Genomic DNA, 22,426 nt, shown 5'->3' with positions numbered 1-22,426 from the left:
AAATTACTGTAAATAGATTTCCTCGTCTTGATTTCTGTGTAATCAACAAATAGTCTGTAATTTATTTGTCTGACGAAAACACATTCCAGGAAAAGAAAAGAATGAAGGGAAAAAAACATTTAGAGCCAAGGAAACTCAAACAGATCTTGATCGTCTGTGAAATATATTACTTTAAACACAAGGTACATGGGTATTTATCACGAAAACCGAAGGTCGTGAATGCTACACCTATTTTAATTCACGTCCACATTATAGTTTAATAAAATCTGCTACACGTCAAATAGCTCCTTAGAAAAATACTATTTCGTTGTCTTTACAATAACGTTTTATGTATTATATAACACAATAATATATAATACTATATATATATGTGTGTATATATATATATATGTGTGTGTGTATATATATATATATATTATAATACTACAATTTAGAAATAAGAATACAGCGACAAGCAGAGCAAGCGAATCTTAATCGGGAATAAAAAAGCACCCATCTTCCGACTTAAAAAACTTTTAGTTCAAAATAGTGGTATTCTGCAATACTACGTCATTTTGTTTTGTGTAAAGGCAGTGATTTGTTGAATCTTGCATATGTATCATAAATAAAAAAATAAATCTGTACTAAAATAAATCACGTAATGGTGGTTGCGTCACAACTTTATTTTTCAATATTGGTAGGTATTACTGTTCCTTCTTGTTTTTTGTGTATTGTTTCGTCGTGTAAACAAAACACTAGAGATAAATTTATATCTTATAAAAACATTGTTTTTTTCTATTATTTGGGTTGAAAGTGTTCTACAATTCGTGATAAAAATATTTAAAAGGCAAAGCTTACAAAGTCCCGTTCTCTCTATAATTTCACTTGATTACGCGACGTGATGTAGCCGATGATGTTACGCGATTGTCTATACAATATTCACTCTAGCCTTGAATAGTCTCAAATTGTTATGTTTAGAAAACATAGACGCCGGTAGTGTTTTCCACTCCTGTGCCGTACGCATTAGGATTAGGAAGGAGGAAATAAAGCGCTTCATGACGTATGAATGGTAAATTTATATGAAAATCGACGTAAAACATAATTTCATCACCTACAAATAGCAAAAATTCTTGATAGTTTCTAAACCCAGCTTCTTCAAAATATTTCATGAACATTACACTTGAAGAACATTTCCTATTTCTTTTTTTTTTAATTAGACACTTCGATGATGAATGTCACCTGATGTTAAGCGACGATGTGACCGAGAATGTTACGCGTTTGTCTAGATATGGCTATATGAAATGCCATCATAGGTTATATATTTGGGTATATTTTAGGTGGCGGTATCTGTGATTGAATTTTAAATTTTTTTATTTATTTATTTAACATTTCAAAGTTTCAGAGAAATTTGACATTCACAGTGTAAAACTTGCAACGTTGCATTTAGGGCAAGACATCTGTGTGTGAACTAGATAATTGATTATCTGTATTTCAGACATCAGCCCTTTCCGTGACTACAAGCACACGTAACAGATATGAAAAATTTTTTTAAAGTTTCGCTTGTGTTATTAATTTTTACTGCACGACAAAAAATATTCAACACAAATGCAGCTATTTTGCACGATAACCATCACTGGGTTGGCGGAGAAACAAATTAATTCACTTCCTTTTTTATTAACACGAACTTAAAGTAACGCCCTTAGGGACTCACCACATTTATTCACACTTTATCGCCTTGAGCCGGTCAGAAAAACCTTTAAGGCTCAACTCACACTAGCGCATAGTTGAAGCGTCACGATGCGTCGCGACGCGTCATGTTTTGCGCCTATAGCATACTCATTTCTATTTTCCCATTATTAAGGTACAAATTTGTATTATGCTAATATTGGTTAAAATATGCATGTCATTTTCGCTTTTATTACAAGGAAATAAAGATTTTTCTTACCGACTTAATGCGATTCCTTGTCAAAAGTGTGGTCACTCCCTAAATCTAATAATAAATAATATATGGCAAGGCACTTGCAGAGAAAAACCCGCGTGTCATCGGACCTACTTACTATGAGCGTTTACCCGCTACTCTCAGACTTGAACCGTCTGACGAAACATTTAGGCGCCGGCTGAAAGACCTTTTCTTGAAAAATCCTTTATACTCCGTAAAAGAATTTATGGACTTTAAATTGTAACGAATTCAGTATTTTCTATTTTTATTCTAATTTTTACCGCATTAACATACTCTTGTACAATTGTTATCAACTTATGACGATCCTTGATGGAGAATGATATTTGATATATAATTTAATGACAACAATATTATATAATGAATTGTTAATTTTCTAATTATTGTGTGATTTTCTTATAATTTTCCTTTTTGTCTGACGATCTCAATATAATTTCTTATACTTTGACATGTAGTGCAATTTACACTGTAATGTAATATTTGAGAAATAAATGAATCTGAATCTGAATCTAGTAAGCATTTATTCCAGATTCCAGACAAGGACCTTAAGAGTCGATACTAGCTCAGCAGGAATTCATATTTTTCCTGTACACAGTTCATTTTGCTTGGGGTGAGCGACAGGGGCACTGGCTTTATTTCAGAATTAAACTTTTTTACAAACAAAATTAAAGCTGTTTGAAAAATGAATATCGTACTCACAGTGATCATATCTATACTATACTTGTTCTATTTAGTTCAGTTGATATAAAAAAAATCATTGATATATGTGAAGTACCAATTGAAGACGGTTTTCTTGTAAAATTTCGAGGTAAGTTTGTGTTTTTTTTTCTATCGTGCAAAATTTTTGGGTATCGTGTTTTCACACTGTATATTTTTTCCAAACTGCTTGATTGAACATTTTCACTGTTATGATCCTGAATCCACCAAAGCCATTTTGTTGTATAGACACTTAAAGGACTAATTTCAATGGCAGATTGTCTTTACTAGATTGGTGGCACACTATCACAAGATTATACTACAAAAGCCAGAGCCCGTATCAGCGCTACTTGGATTTGTTATTCGTTGCAACTTTAGTGGATTCCTAGTCCAAATGTTATAAACCTGTTATAGTTTAAATATAACATTTGCTACAATTACTTTGCCCAAAGGTTATATTAATAAATCTCACTTACCCTTTCAATAGCCGGCCTCCGTCTTTTAAAAAAGTTAGACACTCCGCACAAATACATAGTACACTGTACTTCTCACCGCTATTACGTAATTCGAACTAATCGCAAGCAATTAAAAACTGATTAAATAAGAAAACAAACAATTATTTAAATAACAAAACAAATGGAGGGTATCGCACGGAATAAGTTGACATTGTGCGAGTTGTGGACTGCGGTCGTCTCGCATTGGTTTGTTCTTAATAGGGATTGGAATCATTCTGAATCATTTACAGGGTGTTATAGTTTTAAATATTTTTAATAAACATCCAGATTCTGAGATCTACCTGCTTGATATAAATTATACATAGAATCTAAACTGTAGATAAACTTGTAATAATGTTATCTACATAACAAACTTAGATAATCGTAGATGAATTTGATTTTTCAACCCTAGATTAAGAATATTCTATCTCCTCTACTTAGTATGCGACGGAACTGCCTCCGTGGCCGAACGGTTACCATGCCGGATTGCGATGCAAAAGTCCTAGATTCAATTCAGGGCCGTGAAAAATATTTGTACCTACATTTATTTCTATCGTAAGTTTGGGTATAATTTGTAGTTGTCTATGTGTGTATCCATGGCACCAGGGATGCAGGGATTTCCTAGTGCGGGGCTATGTTGAGTGTGTACGTTATATTATTAATATTATTATACCCGACCCGACGTAGACTGGGGTTCCACCCCTAATTGTTACATCGAACATTCGTATAAAGCGGTTACACATTTACTTTCATATATTATCGTGGACTATGGAGTGGAATTCCATCTGTAGACACGTTCCCTGAAAATTATAACCTGGACATTCAGCCGCGAGTGAACAGGCATTAAATAGGGTTATTTTTAAAACACTAACAACGTCACAGGATTATGTAACTTACATCATAAACAACAAAATTAGTTTTTTTTTTACAAAACATAATAAATTTACCAAAGATTGACTTTAAGGTGTTTGTAGTATTTATCTGACACTTTTTAAATATGTATTTGGCAGTAAGTTAAGTTCAAACCAGTAAACGTCCTCCGCGACGACTTCCACTCCCGTCCTACACAGAGTTATTACCGTTTAGAATATACATAGGTTCCCAAACGTTTTTGCTCACCGTCCACTAAATCAAAATAAAAAAAACTTCACGCCCACCACCACAACAAATAATTGAAAACACGTATTTTTCACAAAAAGTCACAAGGAAAAAATATCTAGTGTAGTTTATATAGATAATTCAGGTTTTTAATTCAAACGGTCAGCGTAAATTGCTTTCGACGCCCCTAGAACTCTTCAGCGCCAACTAGGTTGAGACCACTTTGGGAAACTATCGTTTAGAGCAATCTATTTAAATATATTATTTTCGTATGAAAGTGAAATATGGTGAATTATTAAAATGGAACAAAAGTTGTTATGATGTTAGTATTAAAGTCCTGGGAGGTTGTTAGTGATTTACAAATAACCCTGTATATGTGTGCATGCGCCATCCTCGATCTCATAGTCACTATCCATCAGGTGATTTGGATGTGATTTTCTGGTTTTGTAACACTTCACATATAATGTACATTTTTGTATACACGGTGCCTAGGAGATTCCTAAGGCCCCTTCATTTGCATATTATAAATACTTATACAAGGCATAGTAAAACGAGTCTGCGTTAAAAATAAATATCATTTTAGAAAAATCTCTATAGACATAAATAATAATGAATTAGTGTTTGTATAGTCCTTAAAATGTTCTCATTTAAGACAGCAGCCTGTAGGTAATGTGGTTAGTTAAAACCGCTTTTGTCCTGCAGGAACCGAATCAACTAATTGTTTACAATTCGCGCCCCACTCGGCGTGCGCGCACGCTGCATGACGCTCCAAGAGCCAATGTACCTAATTGTCGCTACTGTTGATTTATAGCTATTCATCTAGGGAAATCTGTTACTTACACTAAGAAGTAATTTGATGAATAGATTTGAAAAGTCGTGGTTACTGACAATTTGACGAGGGTGCATAGAAAGTTTTCAATTTATTTCCACACTCAACTTTTCTTCCTCTTCGGAGTTTCTAGTTGACTAGAAACTCCGGAACACCCCATCCATAGTACTATAAGAGCAAGTAGACCCACTCCCACCATTACTGCGCGTAAATGCCTAAATTTCTCTCGGAGCGTAGGGTTGCCCATTATTATTTTAATTGTACCTGTACACATTGGAAAAATTAAGGTATTCGTCACAGTATTCTCGTGCTATATTGAAATAACCTTTGTTAAATGCAGTAGATACTTACGTATTGATATTTTTATAAAAACATCGCGGATCGGTATCTTGAATATGAAGTAGGTATGATTATTAAACACCTAGAAATGAAATGGTGAACAATTCCGAATCTGAGACACTCTTGTTAAAACTACCACAAACAGAACATTAAAAACGTCTACTATTTGATGTCATTGATTAAACATCGGGTTTCCGCTTCTATTCTATAATTAATGGCGCGTGGGACGACCCACTTTATGCAACGCGAGTACATCGCGAGATTATGCGAATGTGTGCGTCATCATACAAGCCGCGCTGCTACGTTTCTATGGCGTTACCATATTTATGGAGTTGTATGCTCCATCCCTACGTCATTGACTTGCCATTCACTTTAACGACGTCATTTATTTTCTCAATCGTAATGTCACGGACCAATAATACAAGAGGACTTCTATCGAGTTCTTATGTTTTCGCGATTGTTACACATAGGAAATGAAACTATTTTCCGGATTTAAATTTTAAACGAAACGTCGCGTCGGTTTGTTTGAAAAAAATATACGCGATTTAAATCCGGAAAATAGTTTCATTTCCTAAGAGGGCTTCTAATTGCAACACAAGACAGCGTAGTCGAGTATTTAGTACCTATTGGTGCACCAGATGTCGCTACGAGTAACAATAGTTATTTTTGATATAAGTGCGGAAAGTCTGTTTTTGTTTATTTTCTGTAATATCGGTCTGTAACCACTTTTCTTATTATGAAGTCCTGGTACTTTTGTTTAAACTTCTTTAGGAACCCGTGCACGGTAGTGAGATACAATTTATCTGTAATACATAAAACAAATATATACATAAAAATCTCGCCTGTCACCCATTCAGGGGTAGGCAGAGACCTCCACTCGATACGTTCATTATATAGTATTTGTAAATAAATATAAGTTTTAATGACGAATGACTTACGTCACAAAGCACATAAATATTAAATAAATATACAACTTCTTTAGTTCTGTGCTTAAGATTTGAAACAACAGTCAATTAAAAAAAAAATTGAAAAAGTAAAAAGCATTAGTGCTAAAATTCCAACTTTCGGCACGATTTGTAGTGCGAAAAATACCACGTTTTGAGCAACTGTATTAAAAATTTTTATGATACCAAGTGATTGGGACGAACAAATCGTCTCACGACACGTCGTTCCACGACAATGTCCCATGTGCCTGTAATTTCACCAGCTCCCTTACCCTTCAAAACCGGAACACAGTAATGCTGACATTACTGCTTGGCGGCAGAAATACGTAAGGAGGCAGTACTTTGGACGAACTCTTTCACAAGGAGCTCTACTGATACTGCTGCAAGGAGTTATACTGTGATAGGGTTTTCCAGAGAGACTACGGGCTCGACAGCAAGACCAGGGTACAGCGGGCGATCGGTCCAAGCCCTCCGCCAGTGCTACGCCATTGCGGGCATCTCTGGTACCGGACTTGGGTATGGAATCGCTGGGGTTTGTAGTTAGCTGCAGAGACAGACATGTTGGTATGCCCCGGTTGGGTGTGACCGGGGCATCTGTCTCGTGAGCTGCTAGCGCGTCTTAGTAGCAATCTAGTTGAGGGCCTGAAGCGAGGAGACGCGCGGGACACATGAGTTGCCCTTTAAGTTGAAAGCTATGTCTGGACATTGTCGCAGGACATTGCAACTGGCATCCCCGGCACTAGCCCGGAGAGCTAGTAGAGGATAAGCTAGATATCCTCCGGTCCCTCCAGCCGCTTAGGCTATTGGGAACTGGAGAGACGCCATTTTTCGGCGTCGGGAAGTGAGCGTGTCTTACAATTCTGCCACCATTGAGGAGATTTGGTAGTGGACTCACAGTCGACGGCTTAGCGGTGGTAACCGCTAGTTCTACAATGCGCAAAGCGCCATATTCAGCTTCTACTGGAAACTTAACAATATGCTTAGCTTCGACTGAAAATTACTTGAACACAAGAGTAATGGAGTAGCCTCCCTCGTAAATATTAATTAATTATTATGTCCATTTTTTTTTACAAATTCACTTAGGGATTATAATAAAGAGTTGGGCAGATACATACATACAAATATTGCTATAAATGTAAAAATAAGCGTGTGCTATAAGAAATGTACCGATATTCCAACTAAACGTAAACTCAAATATCCGTAATTCGGAAAATTGATTTATAATAAAACCGTTACGCTTTCGAGTAATTTTAATGCTTTTCACAAAACCAAAATTAGCTTTTGTTTTGTAATCTTCCTAAAAAAGTACATTTGACATTATGAGAATTCGAGCTAATGTTATTTCGGGCAAATGTATTTTCTGACTTCTGATAGGTAATCCCATGCCGTAAAACGAGTACAACAATATTTTGATAGTTATTGCTAACGTTTAATAAAAAAAATATTTTAAAAATAAGATTAAAATCAAAGCGACTCTATAGTTTCTTTGTTCTAAATATTTCAATCGCTTGTGTTTCGAACAAATGAAAATGACCAAGAAGTTTATAAGCTTCTTGAAACTGACGTAATGGGTCTCTTTCCATCTTTTGTGCATGCATTGTGTAGAAAAAGGACAGTTAGCTATTTGATTATTTTGTGTGCTTTTGTCATTTATATTTACGATTCATTTACAAGTAAATTAAATACTATACAACTGTACAAAATAACACTTTAAAATGAGAACTATGATAACACAATACATTTGTTTAGTGAAAATATGATACAAAATCCTGTTTTTACACTTTACTGCAGTAATTTTTAATATTGGTACTGCATAATTGACAACCGCGCTGTCAGTCGAACAAACGAAGACTGTTGCGCGATTGACGCTCTGTATGTGATTTTAACGCTGCGGACACTTTTTAGCGCGAACCCGACGTCCATTTATTGGTAGGTCGATGCATGGAAGCATTAATTTATAAATTAGTTTGTAACACACAACGCCAGAAAATAATTCCAGCTTATTCATGGTCAATATACCTATAAATAATGTTACAAGGAAAAAAACTCATTTTACTCTAACGACTATTTTATACAATGAAACAGAATGTGGACACACCAGCAAAATTGAAAATCGGGACATTAATATTTTTTATTAATTATTATTGTACAATAAATATTCTGAAATTCTTGCCCTAAACTCATTTTACGTCTAATTAGACTATGAAAAATAAATCATTGATATTTCTTCACTTTACACCAGGATTCTCAGCCTGGACACTCAAAATTTACGCATGAGATATTCACTCAATTAATCCATGGCCATTTACATAATATCAACTACTGCCAGGCTTCCAATCAGCGCCATCTCGATATAAGGCGGCATTTACACCTTTTTCAGAGTTACGGTCTGCAGTATTTAGATTAGCAGTCCCCTGAGGTATCGGTATCGAAAAGTGGAATATAGTGAATATACATTTTTAGACAAACGCGTATCGTCACAATTGACATGGTTACATTAAAAAAACTTCGAGATAAGTAATCAAAGCCTAGCTTTGGTTATTTTTTATTCTTTCGTCCAATGGCGTCGAGAAAGATGCGACTGGTGCTCAACTACGCCAGGAATGATTATCTTCTTCGATCGATTATTCGTACCACGATATGACTTCTTTTTATTTTCCCAATATTTCGGAACAGTTACACCCTCCAGGGCCAATAATGCTACCTTGAAGAACTCCGTAGTTAAAGTTAGCCTCCTGAATTAATATTGAACAATCCTTACCCATTCAATTCTATGTGTAAGGTAATTCCGCACGAAAGGAAGGTGAAGACCGCTTTTACCTACCACTTCTTATTTCTCTACAGGCATGAGAAAAGAGACCATGTCGAATGCCTTAGCCAAATTCAAGTATAACAATATTTTTATTATTTTTTTAATATGTAACATAAATATAACAAACGTAAAGGTGAGTGAGATAATTTAGTGTTTAAACTATAGTTTGCATCTCATGCAATGTATAATTAATAAACGATACAATTCGTCCGGAGGTCAAAATACTTTTATCAAAAGTCACCTGTGCGCACTTGAGAGTGATGTAACGTTCGTACTTATAATGATAATTAGCAGATGATTCGAAATAAATAATACATAATAGAGCGGTGATAGCCTAGTTGGAGAACTGTGAACGGTTGCTTCTTAATGAAAGGGTTAACGGTTCGAATCGAAGGTGGCCTATAATTTGCATGTGATTTTAATTTCTAAGTACCCACGTTTGTGAACGCTTCAGCAGCAATACCTTTTTTTTCTTTTTTTTTGACGGGGGGGAAATCTTTATGGATACCCCTGAGCCCAGGGAGACTGAGGGGTTATGTGGGGACTCTCCCTCCAGACTGGAGGGCCTACCCCACTAAAACCCCCCCGGGTTTCCCTCTCGCCGGTTGAGTCGGCGCCGTGGGATCAGTGAACATTCACCACGACGCCGCCCGGCTCAGCAGCAATACCTCTCGCTGAGGATAAAGGAATACTTAGTGATGCAATAATAAATGAAGGTTTACATTCCTTGGAAAACGTGTTAAGTCCCCAACTCGCACTAGGCCAGCATGGCGGACCATGGCCTAAAGTCTGTCCTTAGAGGAGATCCGTGCATAGCAGTGGGAGCTATAATTACTTGACGATGATGGTGACATATATTCGATCCTGGCATACCTCGTTCTCTTCATTTATTTGAAATTTATCCAGTCGTCCCAACGCTGCCTTATTACTGCCAGAACCCTGTATTTTGTTTGTTTTCGTATTCTCATGGGCAATATTACAGCATTGGTATTGTGTGAACGTTTTCGCCCATATTATATACTGTTTATGGGTATGAACGATGACCTTAGAGTATATGCCTAAAAAAGGCAGATGTGTTGTTAAAGTTTATATAGGTTGCGCAACTGGTTTTTAACTTCGATTAGGTACTATAACGTAACATAATATTTGTGTCAAGAACGGGTATGAAAAATAACTTTAACCGTGAAAAATCTGAAAATTTATCAGAGTCTTATGTATTTATAATAATAATATTAACCTAAAATGCTAAGCAGTCGACTTTAGAATACTTTACTAACCGCGTTTCATAAATACGGCTTCGTGGGATGTAAGTAATACTGCTATTGTTAACTACGTTCTTAAATAAGGCCATACTGTATTTAATCGCGATAAAATATTGTTGTCGTTATTGAAAATTATGTACTACACGGACAATGATGTCCATGTTATTTAATAGCAACCCTAAAAAAATTGTATTGTTATAGCAATGTTTATAATATGGACCAGTGGCCACATATATACCAGAACGTTTAATTTGAAAAGAATAATTTCCATCGTGTTTTGATTTCGATTTGACAATGCTAATATGCTATAAAATGAGTTGCCACGGTTACAAACGGTTGCCATGCTAGTCTGCCACGCAGAGGTCCCGGGTTCGATTCCCGGGCCGGGAGAAATATTTGTATCGCCTACAATTATTTCTCTCGTGAATTTGGGTGTAATTTGTGGATGTCTATTGTGTGGGTTTATGCCACTTGTCTAAAAGATCAAAGAAAATGTAACATAACTAAGTTATTTTTCTAAGAGATCAAAAAAGGTATCTAATGTCCAATAAAAACTCTAACAAAATCAACTAAATACTTATTACTTGCAAACCAGTTTTTGAAATTTAATCAAACTGAAATGGATTAGTGAATATTTATATAAATGTGATGTTAGTATCTATTTTATGTTTGTCTGACGTATTTTTACACTCATTTACCGCACATTTCGTCATTTTTAGCTAAAATCCTTGATCTGTTCGCGGTGCAAGCTGACCTTGAACACTGAAGGCCCGCCCGCTCGTGTAGACCCTTTGGACGCGCTTCAATTTGCCTCACTTAGCGTGTGCGGACTAGGTTTCTATGCGTTATTTTTCTAAGTTCGTAGCTATCAATGATATGTATATCATAATTTTTAAGCTATCATAATTTTACGCAATAATGCAAAAAAAGGTGGCATCCTGCCTGCATAGATTGCGAAACTGCTCAGAGTTCTTAAAATGATACGGGACAGGTGAGACTCCGAGCTGCTTGTTATGTTCACCGAACTTCACGTCCCGGGAGATCGGTGAACATGTAGTCATTTCATTCGTTCATTCATTCTTTTTATTCTGTAACTTTTGTACTAATAGTAGAATAGATAGTTTGTAAGTGTAACGACAAAATGGACTGTAAATTGTCTGCAATAAAATATTTTAATTTTTTAATATAGAACTAAATACAATAATTCCAGGTATTCAAAAAGAGGCCTATTATGGTATTATTAACCTACCTAACCTAACCTATTTCTGCCGCCAAACGTTAATGTGAGTATTACTACGTTCCGGTTTAGAAGGGTAAGGAAGCTGATGAAATTGCGGGCAAATGGGACTTTTCAACTTAAGTCGCAGGGTGAGCGGCGCAGTGGCAGTGCTCCTAAGATCTTTGCGATTTAAAGCTGTGGGTGGCACCGCAATTGTCTAGAAGTGTCGCTTACCATCAGGCGCACGACTTGTTTGAAAGAAAGGTGAAAAATATACGCTTCCACTGCTCGGATTCTATTATGAAAATGTAAGTGTGTGTTAATTGGTATTTAATGATTAAATGTTTATGTTGCGGTACCACATGCTCAAAGGTCGAATACAATTTTCTATTTGCGTTTGTTATCGACGTTAGCATTAATATCGATGCCTTCATCCGGAGGATTCTGACAGTATGCTCTGATCTTGCCCTTGAGACGGACCCCGGCTTTGGCTTTCACTATAACTGTAAAGTATCTGTAGGACACGCCGCCTCGGAGAAGAATAGGGATCGCCGTGTCTGTTTCCACGGCCAGGTGACTTATCTGTGAAAATAATGTTAAAATGTAATATGACGTTTATTGACTATCACGATATTATTTAATTATTTTTTTATGCAATTACTCCATTAGTATTCGATCCGATTGGATTGGAACCAGAGTCGTCAGCGTAGCAGGCCGACGCTCTCCCCCCAACTAAACTACGGAAATAACCAGCAAACCCAACTAATTGTTTTGTGCTTGTTGCAAATCTTTGTTTTTGGTTCTTTTTAACGACTTTTTTAAATACTAATTTGTTTAGTATCTGGGTGAATCAACTTTTTCAACGACATAATGCTGACCCTATATTTTAGAATAAAGAATCCACCTCAAAAATTTACGAAACACATCACATCTATTTGCCAAGTTTTATTGAAATCGGTCATCCCCTAGTTTGCCACCCTTAGAGATCAAATATTTTCTTAAAATGGGACCCATACTGAGGCAACCTTTTTCCAACAAAACAGGAATCATCAAAATCGATTCATAAATGGCGGAGTTATCGCGTAACATACGAGTAATTACGAAAAAAATACATTCGAATAGAGAACCTCGTCCTTTTTTTTGAAGTCGTTTAAAATTGGATTAGAATATGACAGGATTTTTGTTTCTGGGTTACCAATTTTCTAAATTGGTTCTAACTTAAAAAGTCATGAAAAAACTTTATTTCACTGCTTTGCTTTGATTTTGCGGTCGGGACTACGAAAAGTTGGAATTTGCGTAGCATAGACAAAATGTACAAATTTTCCAGTTATTATTATAAAGACATAATAATCTCAGTCCAGAGTACTAAAAAAACGACCTCTAAAGTACGTGGAATTACATCTATTTGCCAAGTTTTATTGAAATCGGTTACCGGAAAGTGCGCAAACCCGGATTCATCCCCTAGCTCGCCACTATACGGGACACAGGAGATAATAAAAATCGGTTCTCACTACTCAAAGTATATTGAGAGAGAAAAACGCCTTGAGTTGGAGAATAGCAAAACCAACCATTAAAATAATTGCCCCTTATAATAAAATTTAGGCGCTATATAAAAATGAATCTTCATGCGTGAACAGCCACCCTTAAAGATGGGTGATTTTCTTCAAAATAAATGGGACCACTAAGGGGTACCTCCATACTGAGGCAACCTTTTTCCAACAAAACAGGAATCATCAAAATCGGTTTACAAATGGCGGAGTTATCGTGTAACATACATACAAAAAAAAAGAAAAACACCAATTCGAATTGAGAATCTCCTACTTTTTTTAAAGTCGGCGAAAAAAGAGAATATTATATTTGAAATGTTTAGTAGGTATAATCCAAATTCCGAAACAAAATTCTTCAAGTTATGTAACATAGGTAACATATTAATTTTTATTGAATATCACGAACACAACAAAGGAAAAGATCCTTCGACAGGATTAGACCCGCACTAGCGTCCGTTGCCACACCAGGGCCATCGCTCTTAGCAAGAGTCTCGGTCTATACTGCCGTCCTTGTCAAAACTAACGCATTAGCATCGAGATATTAATGAATAAAACTAAATTATTGAAAGATTTGTAAAATAACTCCAGTACTTTTTATAATGATTATTATAACACAAATTGTGTAAATAACACTGTGACAGCCACCAGCAAGTAGGTATAGCTACTCTTTGCTAAGTACTTACTGCTCCATTAAGCGGAAACCAATACCGTCAAATAACAAACAGAACACACAGAAGAAGCTTTATGTCCATGTAATAAGAGCGAAAAAAGCTGCGGTTCGAGCAGAAGCAAAACGCGTAACTTATAAAGTTTTTCTAACCGGCTCAAGTCGGTTTCGCGTGAATTAGATGTAGTAGCTCCCTAACTGGTAATGGTGGATATTTATTGTATCTAAGTATATACCATCTGCCGTTGCATAAGCATCAAATAAAGTTACTCACAATGCAGTTAAACAATCCATTCGAAGAAATCTGATGCCCCAATATTTTCGGTTCGTAATCAAAATGGTGGTTATAGACCCTCGTATCTCCCGGCTTTCTTGATCCTTGATATATACTTCTATAAGGAGTAGGATATTGTGTCCCAATGACTGGAGGCAGACTTGCTGGGTGAGGATTGTTGTCAAAGAATCCACTGTGCTTGGATTTTGCTGCCACACGACGGTAATTTTCTCTGTGAATGACATTTTATTATATCAACAATTCTTACATATTACGACACGGTGCGGTGTTCAGTAGTTTACGCTGTGAGCGCTGAAAGATTAGATCCCGGGTTTGATTCCCGGTAGAAACTATTTGGGAAACAAACTTTTTTAAACAAATTCTGATCTCGGTGTTCCAGGTACGGATATCCTTGCAGGGTATTATTTTTAATTCGTAATGAAATGAACATGTTATTAAATTCGTCGAACTCGATGGTCCAACAGTTTGCATTGTGAGCGCTGGATGAGGAGGTCCCGGGTTCGATTCCTGGTAGGATCAATTTGGAAATGAACTTCTCTGGGTATTCTGAGTAGTGACCCGGTGTGAAGACCGTTGTTCTAATACTTATTATTATAATATAGGAAAAGCACTAGTTTGAAAACAGGTAATTCTCAGTAGTTCTGTGAAGAAAACTGTCTATTTATGAACAGAACAAATAGGGAAAAAATACTAGTAGTTCTGTCAACAGAACTGGTGAAAATAAGGGGTAATTGGAGAGTTGTTTGGTACATTATTAATATTGTTGTATATTATTTAAGTCAATACACATAAGTAAGAATTACAGGCACATGAGACTGGTTCACCTTGTATTACATGGCATGAGCGCAATGGCAGCGCCTGCTTCTCAGATCGCTAAATTGCTAAAAACACTATAGTGAAACTATTGTGTTGTCAATAATTTATTAAAAAAATATATATTAGACAACAACGTTGCTCCCTTTTGATCCGTTGCTTGCTGATCCCAAAGTAAGTAGCTGAAGCACTTGTGTTATGGAAATCGGAAACAATGATGGTACCACAATCACCCAGACCCGACAATATAGAAAAGTTAGCTTCCAAGCTGACCCGGCCGGAGATCGAACCCGGGACCTTAGAGGTGGCGACACCATGAAGACCAGTGTGCAAGGCACTCAACCACTGAGGCGTCGATTTATTACTATGCTATTACTATGGAATATGATTTTAGGTCAAAGAAAATAAGGTATTATGCATATGTTTAGGAGGTTCTGCTTTGCAATTGTGATCTTATGGGTGGCTGTGGTTTTCAAACTTTTAAACAGGGTGATGTATGCGGTGGCTATGCCCCTCAGATCTTTTACGATTTAAAGTTCTGAGTTGCAATGCAACTGTTATGGACAGGCGACGACTTGTTTGCTCCATCATCAAAAAATACAAAAGATCGTAAACTTTCTCTTTTGTATACAGAACCAACAAAACTATGAAAATTAGTATAGTACAGTAGGCTTTTTTTATAACATCAAATGACGGGACGAACACGTCGTGCGCCTGATGGTAAGCGACACGCCTGTCCATAACAGTTGCAATGCCACTCAGAACTTTAAATTGCAAAGACCACTAGAGAGGCACTACCACTGCGCCCGGAAAACCGGAACACAGTAATGCCGACATTACTGCTTGGCGGCAGAAATAGGTAAGGTGTCAGTACTACCCTGGACGAACTCTTTTACAAGGAGCTCTACTGCTAGTATAGTACAGTAGACGAAATCGCGGCACCAGCCAGTATTAAATAAAACAAAACGGAGCTGTAAACATACTTACATTGGCCGGTGACCTAACCCATAGTTATACCGCTTCTCATAATTAAAAGAATTTCCCATTGAAATTTCACATCTTACCAACATTAAAATATCATACATAATCCAAATTATAAACAATATAACATTCATATTTTTGTTTTCATACAATATAATAAATTTTCAATTATTATTATTTAAGAAATTGATCACTTTACGACCCTGCGGTTCTATATGACAATTAATTTATACGCCTGCTGTTTTTCTTGCAGCGTCCGGCTTTGCGTGTTCAAGAATAACAAAGCATGTAAAAAGACATAACCCGTTGTAATCATAATAAAATCGATTTTATAACTAATTTATGCACTCGGTATGTTTAATTAATACTGAAAACATGATAAAGTCAAGGTTAAACAAATCATAGCAAGTACATTACGCAGCTGAATCATATTTTTTATGTCTGGTTTGCATGGACAACAATAATTTACATGGGTTTTATAAAAGGTAAGACTGTAGCCATGACTACTTTCACAAACACTCCACACTTAATTTGTAAAATGTCTTTTTGATCTTCCCTAAAATAACACAATAATCTAATCCATATCTAATCGGACAATTTTTAGCAGAGAGTGAAGTTTTTTTGCTTAATTAATGCTGATTTTTTACGTTTATTATCAATGACATAAACATCCCAAAAAATAGGCAAAGTACTTGATACCGATTCACTGAAACAATGTATATTATAGAGCATATGGAGAAATATATATTACATAAGTCAATGATTACATATATCTTTGTATACGGATTGGTTCCAAAGTACGGCGAAAAATTCAATGGACCGGAATAGGGAACACCGGAATAATTCAAAAAGTTTAGTAACGGTCTGCAAAACATAAGGTAGAGGTGCTTTTAGTACTTTTACAGGATATACCTTGGGCAATTTCTAACAAAAGGTTCAAAACATTCTGAATTCCTTTAAAGATGCTCGCCCTTCTATAAATTTTAAACCCTTCACTTCAATTGCATACGCGAAAAAAATATTTGGATGACGGTTGAAAACAAAACATATTTTTAACCGGTAATTTTTTTCCCACAGGTCTATTCTCAAAAAAATTCAAAATAGTTGCCACAGATACCGGACAATGCGCCACAGACCAATACCCTAAACGGGAGACATGTGTAGTAAACTAAATTATTATATTAAATGGAAGGATTTTGTTAATTAGATTATTATCTAATTATAATCAAAATCAGTAATTTAATCAAAACGCTAGCCTCCAGAGTCAAAAACATAAATAACAAAAATAATGTCAATTTGACAATTCACTGAATCGATTTTGTAACGTCAATCAGTGTTGCTAGATTGTTACATTTCTTACATTTTTCGTAATTTTTTACTTATTATTTCCCATTCTCTAAGCTTTTGACCCTTTGATATTATAATAAAAAATAAATAAAGGAATTTTTGTTTTTAAGGCAATTTTCGTTGCTTTTGAGAACATTTCAACACAACACACTTGTCATTTCATCAGGTCATGGTCTTTAATTTTAGGGGCCGTATTCCTGAACCTCAATGCTCAAGTCAGGATTTAAATATGATTTAAAGCATTAGAAATCACACTCAAGTCCTTGCCATTAGGATCGTATTTCCAGTGCTTGAAATCATACTCAAGTCCTGACTTGAGCGTTGAGTAGACTTCTGGAATACGACCCTCAGTCTAATTTATTTATTTTTATTTTGTAAGTATACTCTTAAGCGCTAAAAAAATAGTTTACAAACGCACCCAATTAAGATATTAGTATAGGTAAATCAGAGACGGCTCAAACAAAATTAAATTTGTCAATTATTGTTAAAGCTTGATTCTACTTAAACTACTGCATAGCTTGATTTTTGTATACAAATCTGTTTAAGTACAAATTAATGTTTTTTGCAACACAACATTGAGCTTGAATAAGTTATTTTGACGTATTTTTTATAAATTCTTTTAAACTTTTTGATTAAAACGAAACGAAATAAAAATACATTCAGTACAGAGTACTAAAAAGCCGACCTCAAACATTATTCATCCCCTAGTTTTCCACCCTTAAAGCTGGAATATTATTCTTTAAATTTAAATGGGGCCACTATTGAGGTAATCTTTTTCCAACAATGAAATAATCATCAAAATCGGTTCATAAATGCGGAGTTATCGCGTAACGTACATACAAAAAATACAGTCGAGTTAAGACACTCCTCCTCCTTTTGTATAGTCGGTTAAAAAACGGAATGTTACGTTTGAACCAAAATGTTTGTAACTTTTCAAGTAACGAAACATACTTTTCGACTCAAAGGTCCTGGCAACATTGATGTCAATAAAAAAAAAACTTGTAAAAATGAGAATTCTTGGATTTGCTATGTAAACGCATTATTTATGATATTTTTCCTGAAATTCATTGAGTATGAGTAAAACAACTTCTTAAATTGTGTAGCTAAACTGTTCTATCTAATTTTCTTCTTTACCCTATCACGGTTAGCGTGAAAACATGGATGGTGAGTTCACTACATCGTAAAGGCCTGTTTTTGTGGAATAAACCAAATAAAAACTGATGTTCTATCATTTAGGTGGTTCAGCAAAGAAATCTACCTCTCTTGAAACTTTAGTCATCCAGAATATAACAAATGTGAACGATTTGAAAACAAAACTTAGCGACATTATTGAAAAGGGCAAAGACTATGATTTCGACGTGTCTTCTTGTTTAAAGTCATTGTTGAAGAACAGCGATCATGAAATTATGCTTTTAACCGTGCAAGCCATCTCGGAGCTCGCAAAATGTGAAGAAAAAAGGGATACTTACGCTCATGAAGATATAATCAAACCTTTGATCAATATCTTACAGAAAGACCTCACATCTGAAACGATAGAGCTAATTAAACAGAGTTGCCGGGCACTTGGCAACCTATGCTGCGATTGTGACACTGCCAGAAAAATTATACTCGACAACAAAGGTGTAGAGACCCTAGTAAGCCTCCTTGAAAAGTCCTTACCGAACAGATCTGCTGAAGAAATAAAAATGTTTACAATCAAGATATTGTCAAATTATGCTATTGGTGGACAGGAGTTCTCAGAGTCTATTGTACAAGGAGGGTTAATGCCTTTATTGCATAAAATATTAACTATAGAACTTGAAAAGGAAGACATGAATGACAACATGGTATCAACTACTTTGTCAATTTTGAATGTTGTGAATGAAAATACCCTGGAGTTCCTGTTTGAGCCGGAGGTTAATATAGCTGTGTTGAATATTTTGAAAGAGACAGCTAATTTAGAGATTTCAGAGTTATGCCTTGATCATTTACTTGCACAGGCTGAACATGGTAACAGTTTACTTATTTCAATAATATTGTAAATGCACTTTTCATGCTCTTTTTGTTTACACGGAGTCTGGGTGTCCTCAATTCATTTGTTACTAGGTAGTTGCAGTGTAGGGAATTCCCTAGTAAAACCAGGGGGTCTATTCTCGATCTCCGTCCGACATCCGTCCGAAACACTTACTGCCAAATAAGCAATATTTGACCAAATGAAAAGACGCGTGATGCAAATGAAGCTTCATACTGGATACTTGTCTGTTAATTTTGTTGAATATTACTTATTTCTCAGTAATTGTTTCGGACGGATGTGGGATGTAGATCGAGAGTAGCCCCCCAGAATGTTGACATGTCTATTAAGAGCTGTTCCAATTCATTTTAAACGAAATGTAAACAAAACGGTTTGGTTGAATTTCTAAAGCAATCACTCAATAAATGGAATAAGTAACTTTAACATATATTTTGAAGATTTAGACTTGATATCTCATCACTTTATTTTAACAACGTTCATTTTAATAACATCGTTTTTGAAAAATGGTTGTTCAAAAGTGGGGTTATTTTTTAATTAAATTTAATAGTCTATGGTTGCATACTACTGTACAGAAGAAAACATTAAGTTCATTCAATTAAATTTTTTGTAATAGATTAGTAAATTGAAAATTTCATTCGCAACAAACAAGTATCTAAGTGTAACGATTTGAAGGAGGTTTTAAAATTAAGATTTCAGAAATTTAAATATGCTTTTATTTTATTTTATTTTATTTTATTTTATTTTATTTGGGGAGCTTACAGCTACTTTTACAAATTACATATCTAAGTATGCAAAGAAATGCCAATTAAAAGCTTCCACATACATACAGAAAAATTATAAAGTAAACTACTTTCAAATCTACTATGCTAACTAACTTAAGACACATCTAATTTCAAATTCACATTACAAATTAGAAATGAACTTTTGGGTCAACATAGATTTGACTTCCAGAACGCTGTCGCAGAATAAATCCATGTTGAGGTCATCATTGATCATCATTTTATAGGTTATGTAATGAAAACTGCTAGTATGACTCAATTAAACAAATCGATTCATTCAATTAATTAATTGATTTGTAATTGACAGTAAACTTGGCCATCTGTGGTCAATCAATTCAATGACTTGTTTGTTTACTTTAGTCGCTTGTTTTTTACCAATGTAGATGATGTCAATTATACAATTGTATCAATGTCTTGTATTTCATAGCTTGTAGTAAGTTTTTAGAAACAAAAACTTGTATTGAATCAATTGACTACAGTTACTCACTGACTTAAATTTCTAGATATATGGCCTTAGTGCACACTATATTTTAAGTGCTTTTATATGATAAGTGACCTTAATTATTATTATCACATTTCATAAATAAAGTACAAAATTCACTGATATAATTTTCTAGTTTAGCGTTTCACAGATTTTGAGCTCTTCTTACTATTGCAGAGGAAGTAAAAACTCTACTAGCAAAAGAGAATGGTGTACAGTTAGTGTGTGGTCGGCTTGAGCAGTTAGTGCAATGCCAGGAGGCCGGAGATTTGAGAGCTGAAGATTCAGAGGTTGAAGCAGTGGTGAAACAGGCCTGCGATCTGATTGTTATTGTTTTGACTGGGGGTGAGTGCTTACAGGTTAGAAATAATATACACAATACCAATATTGGAGATATTCAATTTAGTATTATTGTCTCACAGTCTATAGACAGTGGGCATCAAGTAAATGTCCACAGATACTGATTACAGCAAGGCTCTTGATAGAATTGACCATAACATTTCTATGACTAAACTTGCTAGAGTAGGTATCAGAGGTGACCTTGTTAGGTGGTTTTATCCATATATAAATAACAGATACCAAGCAGTAGTCGTAAATAATTATATATATCCAGTTGGGTTACCATACCTGATGGAGTGCCTCAAGGTTCAATGTTAGGGCTCCTCCTTTTTAATATATTCCTAAATGAGATTGTTAACTGTTTCCACTACTCTAATTTGCTCTGTTTTGCTGATAATATGATAAACGCTCTATTAATTATATTTGGTCTGGTGTATATGTATACTAAACATCTTAAACAATAATATTGATTGCTATTGGGTGATATTTTGTTTAATATACCTATGCAGTAACTATAAATCTGTGTGCCAGTTTAAGTAAAATATGAGGGTTAAATTATAAACCATTTTTAGACAAGTAAAAATTATTCATATATTAATGAACCGAAATTTGGTGAAATAGTGGTACCATTATAATGAAATTTGTTTCAGAGGAAGCCGTTCACTTGCTTTACAACAGAGGCAATGGCGAAGTATATATTACGATGGTGAAGTGGCTGGACTCCAATAATCACCATTTGTTGACAACGGCTGTTCTTGCCATCGCAAATTTTGCCCGACAAGACGACTATTGCATACAAATGATGGAAGAAAATATATTTGATAAATTGCTTGGTAAAAAAAAATTTGAAGATGACTGCGGTCATTTTTTCAATTTGTAATATGGTACATTATAGGAAATTATGCCAGTTCCCGTCGAGGTATGCTTTTCTCAAACAATGCGAGGAAATAATAAAAGGCTAAACGGAGGAAGGTGTATAATAGAAAAAGAAAAAAAATGTTAATATTAAAAGTAGTATTTGACATTTGACTAACATTGCCTCTCGTTTTAAATTAGGCGGAGTGCGCAGTTACCGCTCTTCTCGCTAGGACCACCGAAGCGCTTTAGTTTATTTTACTGCCTTTCTTTAAAAGAGCAATTCAGTTCAGGCGGTCGGACGAATTTTTGTTTCGCCCGTTTACGCAGTTCGTCACTAGCGGAAGATCGAACAGCGTAGACGGCGGCCGGGTGACACTGATCGCCTCCCCAGACGTGTTCGAGACGCACCACGCGCAGGCCGCGGCCGCGGTGCAGCACGCGGCGCTGGCGGCGCTGCGCAACCTGCTGATGCCCGCCGCCAACAAGCGCCGCGCGGGCGCGCGGGGCCGCGCCGCGCCGCTGCTGCTGCGCGCGCTGCCCGCCGTGGAGCAGCAGCACGTGGCCTACAAGCTGCTGGCGGCGCTGCGCATGCTGGTGGACGGGCAGGGTGAGCGGGCGTGGCGCGGGGCGGGGCGGGGCGGGGCGGCCGAGGGCAGCGCTAGCCGACTTTCCGTGCAGA

At 35.9% G+C, this 22,426-nt stretch overlaps 2 protein-coding genes across 2 annotated transcripts in view; one reads left to right on the top strand and one right to left on the bottom strand.

Moving 5' to 3' along the window:
• Nucleotides 1–11,559: 11,559 nt before the first annotated feature.
• On the bottom strand, nucleotides 11,560–16,189 carry LOC113236880. Its single transcript, XM_026473090.1, has 3 exons — nucleotides 15,939–16,189; nucleotides 14,118–14,349; nucleotides 11,560–12,211 (listed from the first exon to the last, which is right to left on the bottom strand). Exons 1-3 carry the CDS (start codon nucleotides 16,064–16,066, stop codon nucleotides 12,017–12,019), a joined length of 555 nt encoding a protein of 184 aa, XP_026328875.1. The 5' UTR covers nucleotides 16,067–16,189; the 3' UTR covers nucleotides 11,560–12,016.
• A 2,280-nt stretch (nucleotides 16,190–18,469) lies between these two features.
• The window catches only part of LOC113236958 (rap1 GTPase-GDP dissociation stimulator 1-B), a 6,526-nt gene continuing 2,569 nt past the window's right edge, over nucleotides 18,470–22,426 (top strand). Inside the window, exons 1-4 of the mRNA XM_026473187.1 lie at nucleotides 18,470–19,268; nucleotides 20,728–20,895; nucleotides 21,540–21,722; nucleotides 22,139–22,354. Of these exons, the coding sequence (XP_026328972.1) occupies nucleotides 18,500–19,268; nucleotides 20,728–20,895; nucleotides 21,540–21,722; nucleotides 22,139–22,354 (1,336 nt within the window). The 5' untranslated portion in view covers nucleotides 18,470–18,499. The remainder of the gene's footprint in view (nucleotides 19,269–20,727; nucleotides 20,896–21,539; nucleotides 21,723–22,138; nucleotides 22,355–22,426) is intronic.

The sequence above is a fragment of the Hyposmocoma kahamanoa genome, unplaced genomic scaffold, assembly GCF_003589595.1.
Source record: "Hyposmocoma kahamanoa isolate Upper Pololo Valley unplaced genomic scaffold, ASM358959v1 92, whole genome shotgun sequence".
NCBI classification, from domain to species: Eukaryota; Metazoa; Arthropoda; class Insecta; order Lepidoptera; family Cosmopterigidae; genus Hyposmocoma; species Hyposmocoma kahamanoa.
The sequence above is the reverse complement of the archived record's forward strand: the minus strand, read 5'-3'. Positions and strand labels throughout refer to the sequence as shown.

Excerpts from the sequence above, each read along its gene's own strand:
- LOC113236880 (XM_026473090.1), bottom strand. The coding sequence starts at position 16,066 with ATGAATGTTATATTGTTTATAATTTGGATTATGTATGATATTTTAATG. Across the intron at positions 14,350-15,938 it reads GGGTTAGGTCACCGGCCAAT|AGAAAATTACCGTCGTGTGG; the intron begins GTAAGTATGTTT and ends TGTCATTCACAG. Across the intron at positions 12,212-14,117 it reads ATGGATTGTTTAACTGCATT|ATAAGTCACCTGGCCGTGGA; the intron begins GTGAGTAACTTT and ends TTATTTTCACAG.